The sequence below is a fragment of the Pan troglodytes genome, chromosome 16, assembly GCF_028858775.2.
Source record: "Pan troglodytes isolate AG18354 chromosome 16, NHGRI_mPanTro3-v2.0_pri, whole genome shotgun sequence".
Lineage (NCBI taxonomy): Eukaryota > Metazoa > Chordata > Mammalia > Primates > Hominidae > Pan > Pan troglodytes.
Window position 1 is genome coordinate 22,918,668 of NC_072414.2, and position 17,862 is coordinate 22,936,529.

Sequence of the window (17,862 nt, forward strand, 5' to 3'; positions counted from 1 at the left end):
ACACTGAACCAGCAGTCCTAGCCAAACAATAAAACCACCACCACCAAAAAAGAATTATAAAAAACACACTCAAAATTTTAACAGTTATGTAAAACAGTTTGGTGACTGAGTCTAGCAGCACTGAATACTTTTTAGTGTTTTGGGTTGCAAACTTTAATGAGCTAGGCTAAGAATGTGCTATTGTTTAAGAGATTGTTTGGCCAAATTTTGTTTCAAGATCTAACTTACACAAATTTTTCTAAACATAAAATGAGAACATGTATATTTTCTAAGCATAAAGTGAGATCCTCTATCGTTTGTTATTTTTTCCATTTCTGTTGTTCAAATCCTGTACTTTTCTAAACAACTGGGACTAGGTCTTTTATATGTTCTATATCGTCTTCAGTTAGAGCTCATTACAGAATGTGTAATGTATACTTAATCTGGTTTTACAGTCCAGAAATTTGAATGCTTTCCAAAGTTCAAAAGACCTGATACCAGTGGCCTGCTCTATGAGTGGATCGCTATGAGGGGCTGGACCAACACAGTGAAAGGTGGGTCATCTCAGGGAGACCTGGCTCCGCTGACCGCTACCTGACTGAGGTTTTATGACATGCCTCCACAGCAGACTAAGAGTGAAATAGATATTATATGCTCCTGACCTTGGCTATCTTCTGTGACAGTACAAAAGTCTAATCCTATACTGTTGGGGTTATTTTAGATAATTTCCACTGAATTGGCCAATTGATATCTAGAATGGCTTCAAGCAACAGAAAATACAAGTCATCAATATATGAAAAGAAAGCCCATCACTCTGATGATACTGCAGAAATTAGAAGTCACAAAGGAATAAGGTAAAAAGAGGACTGTGAGTATTAATCAGTTCAAAAGCATGAGTCAACAAAGTGGTTCTTAACTGGGAGATTCTGACCTGTGCTGGAGCCAACATGGCTGCATTTCTAAAGGTTCCTCCAGTAATCCTGATGTATACAGCTGGCTGGAACCACCAATATTCAACAATCATTTATAGCTATTCTGAGAATCTTAAGCAACAAAGTTTAAAAATTCCTATACTGTTTCAAATGGATTGTGTACCTTGTGTTTTTCAAATAGGCATTTTAAGGAAAATCTAATAACAAGATCTATGCTAATAAAAAGGATAAAATTAAATGTCACTGAAAATGTACAACTTCTGATGTGAAATTTCATTACAACTTCAGATTACATCACAGCATCTGTAAGCAGGATGTCTGTCATGAAGCAGTTGCTGACACTAGGCTGCAGATAACTTCATGAAACTTTCAATATTTTTAGTCCAGAAGCATAATCTGACATCTTATCAATTCTATAAGAAAGATGAATCTGTACTTTTTGGACGTTATTTGCCCAATAATAATCTGACTGATGAAAACAGAGTCCTCATGGTTTCTTTAAAGTTAAAAGAGAAAAAACAGAATCATTGTTCTTGTTTGTGCTAGTAATATCTCCTGGGGTGTTTGTGCAAAGCCATGTTCCAAAGCCTGGGTGCTACACATCTTACTTTACTCCAGGATATTCACAGAAGTGTTGGGATGACTGCAGGACCTTTCAGAGATGGCTTTTCCTCATGTGATACTGAATATGAATGAAAACCTGAGTGACTAAGGCCAGCTAAAATATCATTTTCTCAGATAACTGCAGGGGAGCTCCTCCAACTTTGGATCTTATTTGTGGAAACAGCTTTGTCACCTACCTGCCTGCAAAAAGGACTTCTTTAATCCAGCCAATGAATCAAGGTGTCATCCAGAAGTTCAAGAGTGGATGAGTGGGCATCTTTCACTCACAAATTAATGAATTCTGACTGCAGTGTGTGGAAATTTCAGGCTCCTTTTGATCTTAAAGATGCAGTATTTATGCTTCTGTAACAGCATGGAAGGATATTAAAGGATGTTACCCTACGAGGAATCTTAACAAAACTATGGCCAGTGTTATGTTTATGAAGTACTTGTCAAAGGAGGAGTCTGAAGGATGTAATATAAAAAAGCATCCCTGAGTATTTTCAGTATTAATCATCAAATGTTACCAATAAGCTATATAAGAAGAAATAGAGGAACTGAATGATGTAGATTTTAAAATTCCAGTAGTAGAAGACCTATGGGTGGATAAACTAAAGTACTGTAAACCAGAGATGCCCACAAGGTGTGAATGAAGAAAAATGTGGAAAGTAACTGAAGCAGGCATCAGGTTACCAACTGTATAATGAAGTTTACTGTCTTTGCTGAGCCCAAGTCACTACATTACTGTAGAAGTTATGGATCTGTAAACTGAAATGAATCATTTCTATCGGAAAAATAGCAGCATGAAGAACTGGTCTGTATCATAAACAGTTGAGCAGGAATCAAAGACTCACTCCTACAACTCTTGCAACTCTGGGTGAGGATCTTATTGAAGATAACCTTGATCACTGTTCTGTAGCTTGATGATGATCCCAAGGAGTGTTTACCTAATACTGCAGGATCTGTATACTTTATTTTTAGACAGTAAGTGAATTTAATGTTAATAAACTTCAAAAAATAATTGTATTGCTTAAGCCTCAGTTACAATTATGTATATATCGATAAGAAAAATTAAGTTACAAATACTTTTGTTATACAATTTCTATAAATACTGTATGATAAAAGCTGCTCTGCAAAGCATTATTTTCATATATTATCTCTACAGTATTTTTTATTTTTTATTTTTTTGGTCCTCTCAGTGCTTAACAGAAAGGTAGGCATCTTTTAAACTAAGGAAAATTTACTTATACACATGCATCTTCAGATACCATACACTGATACATTTTAATGTATTTACAATATAGTGTTGCTGGAATATACTTTTATTATGCCAGTTATTTAAATTACTACCATATGTTTCGTGGTAACAAAATATAAAATTTCAGTACAATTAATAATTTGTATGGCCCAGACCATGCTGGGTGAATGGATTTTTCATTATAAATACACAGCTGATTTATTTTTCTTGCTTAAATAAAAGAACACAGGCTTCGCTCAGTTAACTGACTTGCAGTCACTAACTGACAATGGGGCTAACAGGAGACATGGCTCTTTGTTTTTCTCTATCCTTTTAAGAGATTTTTAAAAATTGTTTATTAAAATTACATTTGTACGAAACAGAATGTACAGAATTGCATGATCATCTGGAATCTTCCTTGGTCATGTCATGACTGTCAGATATATAGACAAAACTATTTACTTTCACAAAAGCTGTCTAGAATATACTTGTCCTTGGAAAAATGCTCATCTTCCTTTCATCGGTGTTACTCAGAAATAGAAACTCAGTATTCTGAGAATCTTAATGAAGTCCACAAAAAGTTTTTAATCACTTGAGCTTTTGCATGAAATCACACCTTGCCAGAAAAGATTATGCTTTTAATATATCTTTTAGTTTTCTGCCAGTTTTCTTAAAAGATAAGATTACTTTAACTCAAGCTATCAATTAAAAAGGGTGGGTTATATATTCTTCATCATAAAATACAAGCCAATGACTGGAGATTAAATATCTGACATAACTTATAAGCCCATATTCACAGCATTAAAGGTTCTTCCTGGTAACTTGTCAAGAAATAATCTGACAAACTATTGGCTCTTTTAGCATGTAGTGCTTACTTCTCTAAGGTATGAAGCTAGTAATTCTACAATCATTAAAGCTCATGTACTTGGAGGCTTCCAGTAAACATAAGAGTAAAATTTACACATGTAAAATTAGTCACAATATTTAATATTTTCATATTTACCTGAATTGTGGTATTTTTTCCCAACATATTCAAATGCAAAGAGTAGCTGGAGGTCTGTTGGCTGGGAATAATGAGCTATTGCAAGGCATACCTAGGAAAAATTCTACATTTAGAATTTGATTTTAACACACTTAGTTAAATGAAATGTACAATAAGGCCTTGGGCACTGGGAGCATCATCTTGGGGCAGTGATTATAGATACTATTTACATGTTTTTCTGTTGACCTAGAATATAAAAGAGCTCCTTAAGGCCAGGTATCTCATTCACTGTCACGCCCTCAAGACACTGTTTATCTTTAGCTAGCACATGGCAAGTATTCAGTAAGTATGTGCTGAGTTAAATTTTAATTGGAAAGTAATTTTAGTCCAATAAAGAAAGCTTCAAACTAAAGAAGCATTCTCCAAAAAGGCAGTGACTACAGTCCACTCCAAAAAAGGAAGAAAAAAGTTTCATTTTTGGTGGACTATAAAGGATTAATATAAGGCATGAAACTTTAAAGTTTACGCCTCATGGATTTAAAAATCTAAATAAACATAATTACAAAAAATTAAAATTAACAAGACACTCCAAAAATGCATGGGTGGCTCAAAGAGGTACATCAAAAAAAAAAACAATAAACACACACACACACACACACACACAAACTGTGTTTAAGTAAAATGGTTTGGGACTGTGTGCCCTGTGGTGGAAAACGTGCGGGCTTTAGAATCAAACAGATCAGGGGGCTTGAATCCTAGCTCTGTCAAGAACTTGCTACATAACATGTGTGAAGTCATTTCCTCTTTTCTAGCCTCAGTTTGCTCACTTGTAAAACGAAAGTAATACCTAGGCTGTGGTAAGAATTAACAAGCTTAATGCAGGCTAGGCCTTTGGAGGAGCTCCATATATGGAAATATGGCTGTTATTATTCTCAACTGCTGCTAGATAGAATGAAGGATGGTGCTCTAGGCTTACAAACCCTGGTAGTCACTAGAATGTGGGAGAAAATGCTCTTCAGTGAGCAAAGACGAAAGAAGAAATTTAACACATATGCAAGGAAAACATAGCAGAAAAACTTACTTTAAAAGATTAAATATTATTTAGAAGGTAAAGCGTAAGTTAAGGCAGAATGATATACTTTTGACAGAGAGTAAGAAAAGTTAATTGTTAGTTCATGTCAAATTAGTGGTGTTCGGAGTGGGTTGATGCATATTTCATTAACCAGTAAGCATGTGTCAACTTGTTTAAACTACGTTTTAAAAGTCTTCTATAGAATAAATGTTCCCTGTCTCACTAAGTTAAAATATACAAACAAGGGGACAGAATTTGTCATTAGTTTTGACCAAAAAGAAAAAAAAAAAACTGCTTCTTGAAACTTACGTGGTATCTCGACTTCTCAATACCTATAGGAGAGCTTTCTATGATGGTCCCACTTGCAAAATTTAGGAGCCGGTTATCTATATTCCCATTCCTAATCTTTTTAACAGTTTTCCTTAAAGCATTTCTAGCAGCAAAACTACTGAAATCTGTAGCTTGAAAAAGTTCTCATCCTTCCTATTTGGGCACCGTTGATAAGCTATGTTGCATTTTTCTCTAGACATTTTTCATAGTTGTCCATTTTGCTACACTGCCATAGACACATCCTTAGGCCATACTCACCTTATGGCACCTCTGAGAGCTTCCTTACATTCTAGAAATCTACAAAACTTAAGGATTACCTTCTAACGATGTAATTTTGACTAACAATTTTGCTCTCCTGATAATCTGCTGTGGTTCCCAGACATCTGCATAACAAATTAAATCTCCTCATTCTTGATTCTTCACAAAACTGGCTCTCCTCACCAGGTAACTATACCTTCCCAATATTCCCTCCGCAATCTCAGGTCAGAGAAAAACAGGTTTGAACACATTCTGTCTGACTTAGCCCCAGCCATCTCCACTGTCACACTCTTTGCTTGGAAAATCCTACTCCTCTTAGCCAACTATGCTTTCTTGGAAACTGTCATGTCTGTTCAACACTACTCTCTTCACAAGCCTTCCTAGAGGGAGCCAATTTCAGAGTATTAATTCCAGAAACCCATAACAACAGTTTCAATATAAAGTGTCTCTTTAGTTAATTGTGCTTATTTTGCTTTACTTCCAAGGTATTCACATAATAGTTATGATGTGGATGAAAAGTAGGATATAGGTGGTTCTGTTATACTTCTACCATGAAGGTCAATTCCTTAAGGATAAATGACACATTTCACATTGATTTAACAAATATTTACTGAGTACCTACAATGTTGTAAGCCCTAGAGATGCAGTGAACAAAACAGACACTAATCCCTGTCCTCATGAAGCTTACATTCTAGTGGGAAGACAGACACTAAACAAGATAAAGAGAAAAAATACAGAAAGTTAGATAACTATGAATGCTAAAAGAGAAAAATAATAGAGCAGGGCAGGGGAATATGAAGTGTTATAGTGAGAAGAGGGAGACAGGCTAAAAAGTAGAGAAGGAGACCAAGAAAGACCTCTCTGCACAGACTTGAGTAAAGATCTGAAGATGTCTGCACTTTGCAGCACCACTTCAGTAGCTTTCTGACGGTGCTCTGTGTCCAACAGTGGCTACACTAATATTCACTGACTAAAGTAGTTACCAACATATTAAGGAAAATGCTCCAAGCCAATAATACTACTACTAATGTCTATCACATTCTCCAAAACAATTAGAAAGCAGTTACATGCTCTTTCTGTTTACAGAAAAGAAATTCACAGATCATTGATCATGGACATCCTTTTTTTGTGGCCATGAGGCAAAAAAGAAATAAAGCCTATTTTGAAGGCAAAACCCAACACAGCGTATTTTTTAAAAGCCCCTTAAAAATAGCACAATATCACATCAGGTTAGGAAACAAATGAGTATGTCCAAAAGCATCTACATTGAAAGAAGTCTATAAAAATATTGTAAAACTGCAAGTCAGTTGAATCACTCGTTGATTTTTTTGGGGTGGCAGAACTCGAACTAAATACATTGTTTTTCAGTAGTGAATTTCAAGTGTATAACTTATGTTCATATGACCTAAGTAAGGGGCCTCTTTGGACACACAGACTAAGGCACACACAAACTTGTGTACCTGGATTGTCTTCATGTTGTTACTGTGGAACACTCCGAGAAGAGAAAGCCAGGGCCCCATTCTTTGCACTTTTACATACACACTATTTTAAAAACCTAAGTCCAAATTCCTACCTTTCATCCTAAGAGTTTTTGAACGATCTGAAATACTTCGTTTGTCCTGGCTACCACAGGAAATGAAGAAAATGTTGGTATTAAAGACATTAAATTATGGCAAATATTTTATTGGAGAAAAAGAAGTAAACTACTTTTAAATCAATTTTTGGACCAAAGCTGATAATCTTCTCTGGACAGAAGCCAGAAGTACCCACAGTGGATGGTTTCTTTCCTAAGATCACCTGGGGTGCAGTACTGAAGAAGCTCAAATCCAGGAAACACTCAAACCTCATTAAGTTCTATCTCGTTTGCAAACAAAAGTGGTTTATTTCTGTGGCCTGAAAGCCACCAAAAAACAGTACCAGATTCAAGTCAAAAATGACAGTTCATAAAAAAGACAACTTGTTCTTTAATCAGATGAATGGAATTCACTTCTATAAAGTATTCCTGAAGAAGTGATTCACAACCAACTAATCAGAGAACAAAGTGGAGACAAAAGGCATGTATTTCACTTGTCACTCATGTGTATCTATATATTTATCTTTATCTACACAGACAGATATATAGATAAATCATTAAAAACAACCTTTATTATTTTGCCCTTCAGTTTTGAGCAAAGGTTCTGCAAAAGAAAATGGTGGTTCTAAGTTGCTATGAGGTTAGATGTCCAACTCTGCACCATCAAATTCCTTCTGTCTTTATACAGACCTTTCCCAAATATCACTATTTTCCTGTGACAGCTCGAGGATAATGAGGATGAATATTAATGAGTACAAGTGCCCAAAGCAATCTAATTTTGTCATAATACAATTGAAACAACACCAACAAGACAACCAGAAGGGTTCAGAACATTTAACAAAATGTGAACCAGTTTAGTATTTTTGAATTTCATTTTTCAAAACAAAAACGTAAATGGCTTAGGTATTTCAAAATGAATCAACGGTTTACCCACCAGAGAACTCCAAACATGCATTTCATCACTTTAAAGCAACTGATAAAATAGCAAAGCATTTTCCAGAGAAAACAGTATTCCAAGCTTCCAGGAGGTAAAAATGAGCCATAATTTCCTAACTGCTACCGAATTTTAGATGAAAACTTTTCACTTGAAATAAAAGAATATGCCATAATTTTTGTTTTTAACTCACAAAGCCGTCAAGCTTTGGTAGCCACATACAACTTAACCCTGTTTGAAATGCGTAAATCCCAAAAAAACTATTTATATTCTCATTGCATCTATTTTTTTTTCCTGCACCCTCCCCTGCCCTGCAACCCCCGTGGCTATACAAGACAGAGACTCACATGCTTTTTATATTTTAGGATATTGGGAAAAAGATTTTTGTCTGAAACTTGGTCTTAGGAAAGGGCATATGAGGGACTGGCTTGTTTTGTGCAGACGGTTTAGTAAGGCCCTCTTCATGAACCAGCAGCACAACACATAGGGGATATTCTGAATTTCCACAGCACTTATTATGCTCTGTTCATCTGGAAATCAACTATTTGTGTAGTTGATTTTATGCTGCCACTTTGTACCATTACTTTTCATTTGTTCATGCTTTATCTTCTTCACTAGATTTAAGTTCTCTAGGGCAAGAAACTGCATCTTACCCTTCTTTCTACTTGCAAAATTTAGCACACTGCCTCAACATGAAAAATGACCAACAAGTACTACAGATGGTTCAAGAACTAGGCCAAATAATTATTATTTCCACTCATTAAAATAGTGTCAACTGAAAAATACAGTAAAAGAGGGAGAATTTAACTTTCCGAAAGAGATCCGGTCAATTGCATCAATTTCTTCCTTAGGAATATGCTGTCCTAACTCAATCTAGCAAGTTCTGTGATGTCCCTAATCTTGAGATGCTACACATCTTAAGGTTTTCATAAGCAGGTCTTTGATGCTTTGATCAATTAAATTACAAATATAAATAAGCTTGAGGAATTAACCTGTCTGAAATATTTTATGTACAGTCTAATACATCATGAATTCTAAAGTCCTTCTATATAATAGGCACTTTAAGTTAGTAAAATGCCAAAATCACAAACAGCACAATTGAACAGGTGAAAGAGGCTTTAAGAGTTATCTAGTTGAGTTTTCAATAATGCAGCTTGCTGAGAGATGGTTATACAGACTATTTGAAAACTTTTACCCATAGAGGAGCCTACAACCACTCTACTCTGCTAGACAGTCACATATTTTCAGATGTATTTTCATATATTCATCTCCTGCTTGCCTTCCTGTGAAGAAACTGTTGGTTCTCAATCTAAAAACAAATCTACCACCTCTTCACCAAAGTATATGAAGACAGCTGCCTTATAGTATTTTTGCCAGCCTTGTTTTGGTATCAACAGAAGATTTACTGATTTACTGCAGTCAGTTGACTAACCATGGAAAAAAAAAGGCACTCATTGCTTGGTGGTGCAAAGACTGCCTCCATTCTGAGAGAAAGCCACGTCCTATTATACTAAGATACTGCTGCCCTATTCCCATACACACGCGCAAGCTTCCTACTGGAAAGTCTGTGACTCTGCATTTGCTGCAGCACAGACTGGAATGGGGGACATATTAGGTCTACCAGCTTCACTCCTCTGGCAAAGCAAAACATGGAAAACATGCCCTTGACTCTTACAAGTAGGGTAATAAGTCATTATCTGGAAGGCTGTGGAAAAATAAGGCAGTTAAAAAGTTACTAGCTTTGTGTTGCCCCTGTTGAGTGTCACTCAATTCATAATATTTCTTTAAACCACTAATAATTACTAGGCCTTTCCCGTAATTATATATTTACCTAAATCTTATGTAACATAAGTCTAGCTTACAGTTTGTTGGTAAGTTCTGCAGTACTGAATTAAAAGCCTAACCAAACCTTAATTACAGTATATCACCAACTTTTCAACCTTTTAACCAAGAAACTGACAAGTAATGATCTTTATGTAAAAAAATGCTAATTTCCACGTAAGTCTTTAATATTTGAGAAGCTGATAAAAAATTATATAGAACACTTTAAAACTGCCATAAACCAATCCAAGAAAATAGTTCTATTAATATTCTTGGCTTTGACTTTACTTAAGAAGATGTCTGATAACTTCCCCTAAAAAACATCTGAGCAATTGAGAAATGAAAACTGCCATACGGAATTGAAATCAGTAAACACAGTACAGAACCCAGAACTTGATAAACCTTAACAGTATTACCTTTTTAGCACTTTCGGGACCTGATTCATCAAAGCGAAATCTGACAATTCTGAAATCTTTACAATAAATAATTAACTCTGTTGGATTAAATTTCAGTTTCTGGTTGGGGCCTAGGACTTTCTGCTTCCTCTTGTGGTCATTTACTAAAAAAGAAAAAAAAATAGAGAAAATAAAATGCGTAACAGTTATTTGTTACTCACCCTTTAATACAAATTCTTAGTGAAAATAATTGGAAGGTCACCCAACATTTGAGCTCTGCTTGTCTAGAATGTTTCATACTTGTAATTCCTAGAACTTGGGGGTTGGTTTTAACTTTGCTTTGGAAGATATTTTAAATGATTATTTGCATAAAACCACCATCTAGATACATTTAATGATTAATTTTAATTAAAAAGAGGACAAAAAACCTAGAAACTATGAAAAGTTATACATTTTATATCTTCCTTTTAAAATAATTTATTGACATATCCCTCTTTATGTTCCCGGGACTCAAAAAAATGGCAAAAGTAAACTTACAGAAATAAAACGCCAATCCAAGTATTTTGAGAGGTATGACTTTTCAAATAATACTTCCAGAGTGGAACTGACTTTTAGAGTATGTACGGAATACTACGTACCTGTGACAATTTGCTCAATACATGTTAAAGGGACATCGTGTTCACCAAGAAGAAGGTTTCTGTAATGGAATTTCTGGAATAAAAAATTATGTTCATATTAATTCTTTTCCCAATAATCTCACAATGGTAGTATAAGCCTTAAACTGTGATGATAAACTGTGACAGTTATCTCTAAAAAGCACAAAAAGCTTTTGTCTAGGTAGCTAGGGCCATTCCAATGTTGACAGATAGAAATTAGGTTAAAATGTACACAACAATAATATTATAATACCTAAGATAGGGAATATCATCAATCACCTTATCGGCAAGCATTTGCATGTCTAGATCTGGATAAGCTGGCCACAACATATTAAAGAAAAAAGGGCTCTTAGGTCATCAGATTTTAAGTGGGTAAAATCATGTTTGATTTTCACAATGAAGATTTTAAAGTGCAAAATAACTATCTTTTTAAAGCACAAAGTCTACTAGAAATAAAAACCTTTAGAAAAGGTTTTGCATGTTCAAACTAAGGACGTAGTTAACACTATCAATCTGCTGTCAGTAGGGCACTGGTTTACTTTTTCCTAACAGTGGTACTGGATTTAAGCTGTTCCAGGTATCTGCTTCTCATTTACAGTGAAGTCTGGGGCCAATGATCATTATGAAGCTAAAAACAAAGAGAAACACACAAGCCTACATCCAAATAAGCTACTGTCCCTACACAGTGGGTATCTTTAAGTGCCTTAAATTTAGTCTAAATATACCTACATAAGACTGTAATGAACACACAAATATACAGTACAATAAATATTTGTACAGTATAATAATTATGGTAAATTAATGAGTGACTACATGAAATATACTTACACTAAACTATGAGATCCTTAAATTTAAAAGTTTACAGTTCATATGCCAATATTTCATTAAAGAACAATTACTATAAAGAAAGATCTAGGGGTAAGTGTGTATAATACTTTATAAAACAAAATACAAAATGGCTGACAGAAAAGTCCAGGGTTTTTAAGTTAATCAAATGAATGCCTGAACTTCTAAAAACCAAAATTACATGGAACTATTACTTTCCAGTAAGAACATAAAATAGCAAGAGGGCTACTGAAAAATTTTAAATCGATACTATTCTTCACTCTTCCTAGAAATTAGAATTTAACTTTTTAGGAAAAGAACTCTAATTAGTTTAAAAAAAAAAAAAAAAGGTAGCTGGGTGCAGTGGCCCGTCCTCTGGCACTTTGGGAGGGGGTGGCAGGCAGATTGCTTGGGCTCAGAAGTTCAAGACCAGTCCGGGCATCATAACAAAACCCCATCTCTACAAAAAAATACAACAGTTAGCCGGGAGTGGTGGCATGCACCTGTAGTCCCAGCTACTCAGGAGGCTGAGGTGGCAGGATAGCTTGAGCCCAGGAAGCAGACAGAGGTTGCACTGAGCCGACATCATGCCACTGCACTCCAGCCTGGGAGACAGAGCGAGATCCAGGCTCAAAACAAAAAAATCAAAAACCCAACAATAAAAAAACCTATGAAATCACTAAAATGTGTGGCATTTATAAAATCATTTAGCAAACAACCTTTTCTCTTTATGTCATTTTTATAAGCAGGTTAAAAGATCTGCAACAGAGGGAATAACTTCCTTAATGAAAAGGACATATAACGAACGATCACAGAGGATAAATAAAGCAAGGTGACTTACAATCCTCTCACTAATACTCCTCTAGCAAGTTCCAACATTCTTCTTAAACTTTACTTTAAATCTTAATATAATTTATCCCAAACATTGCATTACCTAATACTTTTACTATAACTTTTCCATACCTATGTTTTATATAATAATATGTACCACTTAGAGTTGAAAGCCTGATAGAATGCAACAGTGTACTAATAAAACACACCTGTAATGGCATTGGGTCATCTGTAATAAAGGAGATTTTGAAGTTACTGCATATCAGCTTTCCCCACAAATCGTACTGGCTTGTGTCTGTTGCAATGCATTTTCTCACAAAATTGACTTCATTTACGACAATTTCTCCTTTAAAAAAAGAAAATATTTGTAAGGTACTTTGTCATAAAATACCAACGGTCTTTGTGGGACCTAGAAGGAGTGTTTCATGAGGGCAAGGATGAGGATAGTGAAAACATTCACCGATTGCCCACCAGGTGCCAGGCACTGTATGGTCATAAAGTGAACAGTAATGACAAGGCATTGTTCTCCAAGGCGTAAAACTGAGGCAAAAATAGCTCAGGGGTCTGAGCTGGTTGAACTAGAAAGGCTGACTTCAGTGTACTTTTTTCCTATGCCATACTACCTCTCATTATTTATCTGCTGGAAGACTTTCTGGAGAAGAAATAAACTACACCTGCTCCTTCAGAGTATTACTTGATGGAATATTTGTGTTTTATTAACACATGACTTCATCTCTCAAACCAATGCCTTTGATTCCTTTTGTAAGGAATGAGAAACAGAGCTCAGCTTCACTGAATGTAAAATGTATTCCATAAAGCCAAATCAAGTTTCCTTCTGCACTCAGATTATAACTTAGTAGGCAACAAAACCTTAAAACATAGTTTGAGTTAAAAGAAAAGATTAAAAGAAATAAATATAAGAAACCAATATAAAAGTTATAATGTACTTTTGAAAGAATACTTTTCTACAATTTATTTAAAGCTTGGTCATCATTAAACCTTAATTTCAAGATCTAAAAGTCAACTAGACGCAGAACATTTTAAGCCATCTGTCTCCAGGGTCAATGGTAGAAAAGTGAGTGTACTGATCCACTTTGCCTATTTCTTTCATTATAAAAACCTTTAGCCCGATAGAATGTTTGCTGACAAACTCCAAACTCCTACCAATTCATGAAGAATGAAACTATAGTCTCAAAACAATCCTCTCTTTAACAAATAGGTTACAACAAATTTGAGCTGCAATAACTTTTATTCGAAGTTCTTAAAAATGTACAAGGCTAGTTTTAGTAACTGCCCCTTAACATTTACCTAAAATCTGCTCATGTCAAATTCACAGTGCCAACAGCTTGAGTTAACTTCCACTTTGAAGACAAGCCTCCCTCTCATGGCTGGGAGCCCTGCATACCCAGCCAGCTACCAGTCTTCCTCACCCTCACTGCTCTGCCCACAGTGGCGGCCTATTAATCCCTCATGGGACCATGCTTCTTCCCATTTCATGGAATATTCTTTTCTTCTACCTTAGTCCAACCACTGTCTAGGGAATGCCTCTTTAAAAAAATCTTCCTATCTAGTTTACATTCCCATATCAAAGCATTGTATTTCCAGCACTCATCATAGCTACAATTATATTTATATATTTTTAAATTAATGCCTGCATTACCCTCAGGATTATATGCTCCATGAGGGTAGAAGATGGACTGACTTTATTCACTGCTGAAATGTTAGTGCCTAGAACAGTGTCTGGCACAGGGTAGGTGCCTGTGAAAAGAGTGCTGAATGCAAGAATGAATAAAATCACTTCATGACACTTGGTTCTGTCCACCATGAGTTGGGCAGAAGTTGTTCTAGATAAGAGAAACTAGTAATTCAATATGGCTAAGCAGCCAAGCTGGCTGGAAGATAAGGGCTGTTTGGGTAAATGATATGTAAGTTAGAGAAAAGTCACAGAACTGCCACTGCTTGCCTACATATGCATTAAAGAGCTATAAATAGGACATCTGTCCTGTCTGATTCTTTCAACAACCTGTAAGGTGAGGAAGGCAGATGGTTTCCTTAATACATAGATAAAGGATTTGCACCCAAAGAGGTTAAATCACTTTCCTAAGATCTTAAAAAGAAGTAGTGGACTTGGCACTTATAACCAAGTGTTCTGACTTCAATTCCCATAGTCTTTCCCTATAATTACATACAATTAAATGTACTGCAGTGTAGCAAGTACCAAAACTTATTAAAGTTCAAATATTGGCCTTAACTGAATTCGAATGAGAAAAAAAAATTTAAGATGACCAAATATATATATATATATAGACGCACTGAGTAATTCAAATACATAAAATTTAAATCTTCTCTGGCTCCTTGAACATAAACCTTACCAATTCCCATATCAGATTCTGGGCCACTGAATACTCAACCCTTTCTCCTCTCCAGTAAATCTTAGATACGAATTGTAAGCAGGCCCTCAATTTAAACAACTAAACTAACCATGCCAGTTCAGATAGAGGACACAGCCCTGTAACAATGACTTCTTTACACGGAATCATCACATACTGTGCCACCTTAGCAAACTCATCTAAAAACAGACTCTTCAAACCTTGCTACAAAAATTCATCCACTTCTAAGACTTATGATCCATACAAATTTGTTATGCATGTTATACTCAAATAAAAATTCACTTAAAGGCCGGGCGTGGTGGCTCACATCTGTAATCCCAACACTTTGGCTGAGGCGGGTGGATCACCTGAAGTCAGTTTGAGACCACCTGAGCCAACATGGTGAAACCCATCTCTATTAAAAAAAAAAAAAATTTAGCCAGGCGTGGTGGTGCGCCAGGCGTGGTGGTGCGCACCTGTAGCCCCAGCTACTTGGGAGGCTGAGGCAGGAGAACTGCTTGAACCCAGGAGGTGGAGGTTGCAGTGCACTCCTGACTGGGCAACAGAGCTAGACTCCATCTCAAAAAAAAAAATCACTTAAACAAACAAACTACCATATGATTTCAGGTTCCTGAGAAGGGAAGCAGAAGTAATAACAGGAAGGAAGAGACAGAGCTTGTGTGGCAGAGCCTTGTGGCCACACTAGTACCATAAACAAACTGTATTTAGGAGTCAAATGCCCGTGGACAGCCCTTCTTCTCTAGAAGCCAGATTCTTTTACTGATGCACGAATGTTAACATATCAAGCCTATGAACGCAGTGAGAATGAGACAAAGAAGAGGAGGAGAATATACTTAATGGGTCCAACGGATGGTAAACCATGGCCCACGGGCCAAATACAAAACCTTGTTTTTGTAAATAAAATTTTAGTAAGACATAGCCATACTCATTCGTTCATGTGCCATCTATGGCTGCTTTCACAGGACAAAGACAGAGCTGAGTACTTGAAACAAATACCTTATGGTCCGCAAAGCCTAAAACATTTACTGCACTTCACAGAAAAGGTTTGCTGATCCCTGTGTTAGAGATGGTTACTGAAGCGACAACTCTTAAAATTATCTGAAACAAGGTTTAGAAGATACAACTGGGCATGTCCCATCTGAAAGGTGAGAAGTGAAGCACCTGAAAAGCAGGTGTTTTTGATCTGCAATGTTGTAGCCATTTCAAAGAGCTCTAGAGGACCACTCACAGGATTGATGAGGACAGACAACCTTCCTACTAGAATGTGTCCATGCGAGTCAAGTCAAAAGATCCCTTTCTCACCAATGAGCTACAGCACTCAGCAGAAAGTAAATATGGAAACCAGGTTTAACTGCTGTACTGCCCGTACTCCATCAACAAAAAGCAAAAGCAAGAATCTGGAAATGAACCCCGAGGGGCTAGATTAAGAGTTTGAGATAGCAGAATGAACTTATGCTTGCCTTAATAAATATACAAATAGACATGCAGTAACAGATGTGTGTACACCTGGGTTGGTACATGTGTGTATGTTTTCTAGCTCTGCCCTCTGAAAGTGCTAAAAGCAGTGATGCTCCAGCAACAACATACACACTCAGTACCCAGCTCTTGCTTTTAAAATACAATTTTCCAATAAAAAGAACTAGGGCTCTTTAGAGAAATGGCTGATTCCAAGGCTGGGGCAGGGGAAACAGAAGATGAGTCTGTAGCCTCTGGTAATGCCAGAATACCAGAAAATACGGAAGTGGGGGTGAAAAAAAGCGGGGGGACGGCATTTCCAAAGGATACAAGAGCCAACATGAAATAACTCCCAATGGCCAAAGCTGGAACAATCTGAGCAACAAAAGAAATAACAAAAACGCCGGATTAGAAAGTAAATTAAAAAGTATCTGTGAATCCATACTGTTGTCAACAGATGACTGAATAATAAATAAATAAATGGCGGAGAAGAGACAAATCTTCCTTACAGAAGAATTCCAATTAATAAATGTAGGAGGAATAAGGAAAGAAAATCATGATTAGAACATTACAGTAAAGATCAAGAAACTACCATGGACTCAAAGTCATAGACTGAATGATTGCTGTGTGCAACATGCATTGATGAATGCTAAATTCAGAGAGCCAAACTTTAAGGAGAAACAGGTTATTTGTATAAGCATAAAGCTATCTTCCCAAAAGTATTGACTAATTACTGTGGTAGTTTTAAGGTATGCCCATAAATTCGTGATTCTCCTCTCTCCAGGAAGTGAAGCTTAATTCCCAATCCCTTGAATGTGGGCTGCACTTAGTGATTTGTTTCTAACAAACAGTACAGAAAAGGAAAAACAGTCACTTTCTAGAGGAGAAACCTGACAGATATCACTTTAACCTGAAGTGATCGAGGTTAACCTCACCAATAACCAATCATGTTGATGTCTTGTGCCTGCTCACATGACACAAGGGCAAAGGATACCACCTCTGTGGGTCTTTCCCAAAATCCATAACCTCTGCTTAATCAAAAGAAAACATCGGACAAATCCAAACCAAGAGGCATACTACAAGACACTACCTGAGTAATAATCTTCCAAAGTGTCAAGGTTTTGTTGGGGAATCTAAGGAAAGGGTATCCACAGATTCTTCTGTTATTTGCAACTTTTCTCTAAGTCTGAAATTATGTCTACATTTTTAAAAGTCAATTTGATGACGTTTCTAGGGGGTGGTTTGTTAGAACAGAAATCTAGTAATTATAAAATTTTTCCTTTTGTAGTAGTATATTTCTATGTTTAAAGAGCTTTAATATGTATTATTTGAGGCAAAATAAAAATCTCATTCTCACGCCTGTAATCTTAGCACTTTGGGAGGCTGAAGCAGGCAGATCACTTGAGGTCAGGAGTTCGAAACCAGCCTGGCCAACATGGTAAAACCCCGTCTCTACCAAAAACACAAAAAATTAGCTGGGCCTGGTGGTGCGCACCTGTAATCCCAGCTACTCAACAGGCTGAGGCAGGAGAATCGCTCAAACTCGGGAGCTGGAGGTTGCAGTGAGCGGAGATCATGCCACTGCACTC

At 36.3% G+C, this 17,862-nt stretch overlaps 1 protein-coding gene across 11 annotated transcripts in view; it reads right to left on the reverse strand.

Annotated features, from left to right (window-relative positions):
• MTMR10 (myotubularin related protein 10) overlaps positions 1–17,862 on the reverse strand; it is a 52,989-nt gene that overhangs the window by 25,291 nt on the left and 9,836 nt on the right. For 7 of the 11 annotated variants that reach the window (XM_003318047.7, XM_009440710.5, XM_016927857.3 and 4 more), the window contains 4 exons: positions 12,638–12,774; positions 10,755–10,827; positions 10,138–10,280; positions 3,755–3,845 (listed from right to left, as the gene is read on the reverse strand). The exons of 2 other annotated variants lie outside the window; for them this stretch is intronic. In XM_003318047.7, the coding sequence (XP_003318095.1) occupies positions 3,755–3,845; positions 10,138–10,280; positions 10,755–10,827; positions 12,638–12,774 (444 nt within the window). The remainder of the gene's footprint in view (positions 1–3,754; positions 3,846–10,137; positions 10,281–10,754; positions 10,828–12,637; positions 12,775–17,862) is intronic. 2 more of the 11 variants (XM_054666882.2, XM_063794063.1) reach the window with 1 other exon arrangement.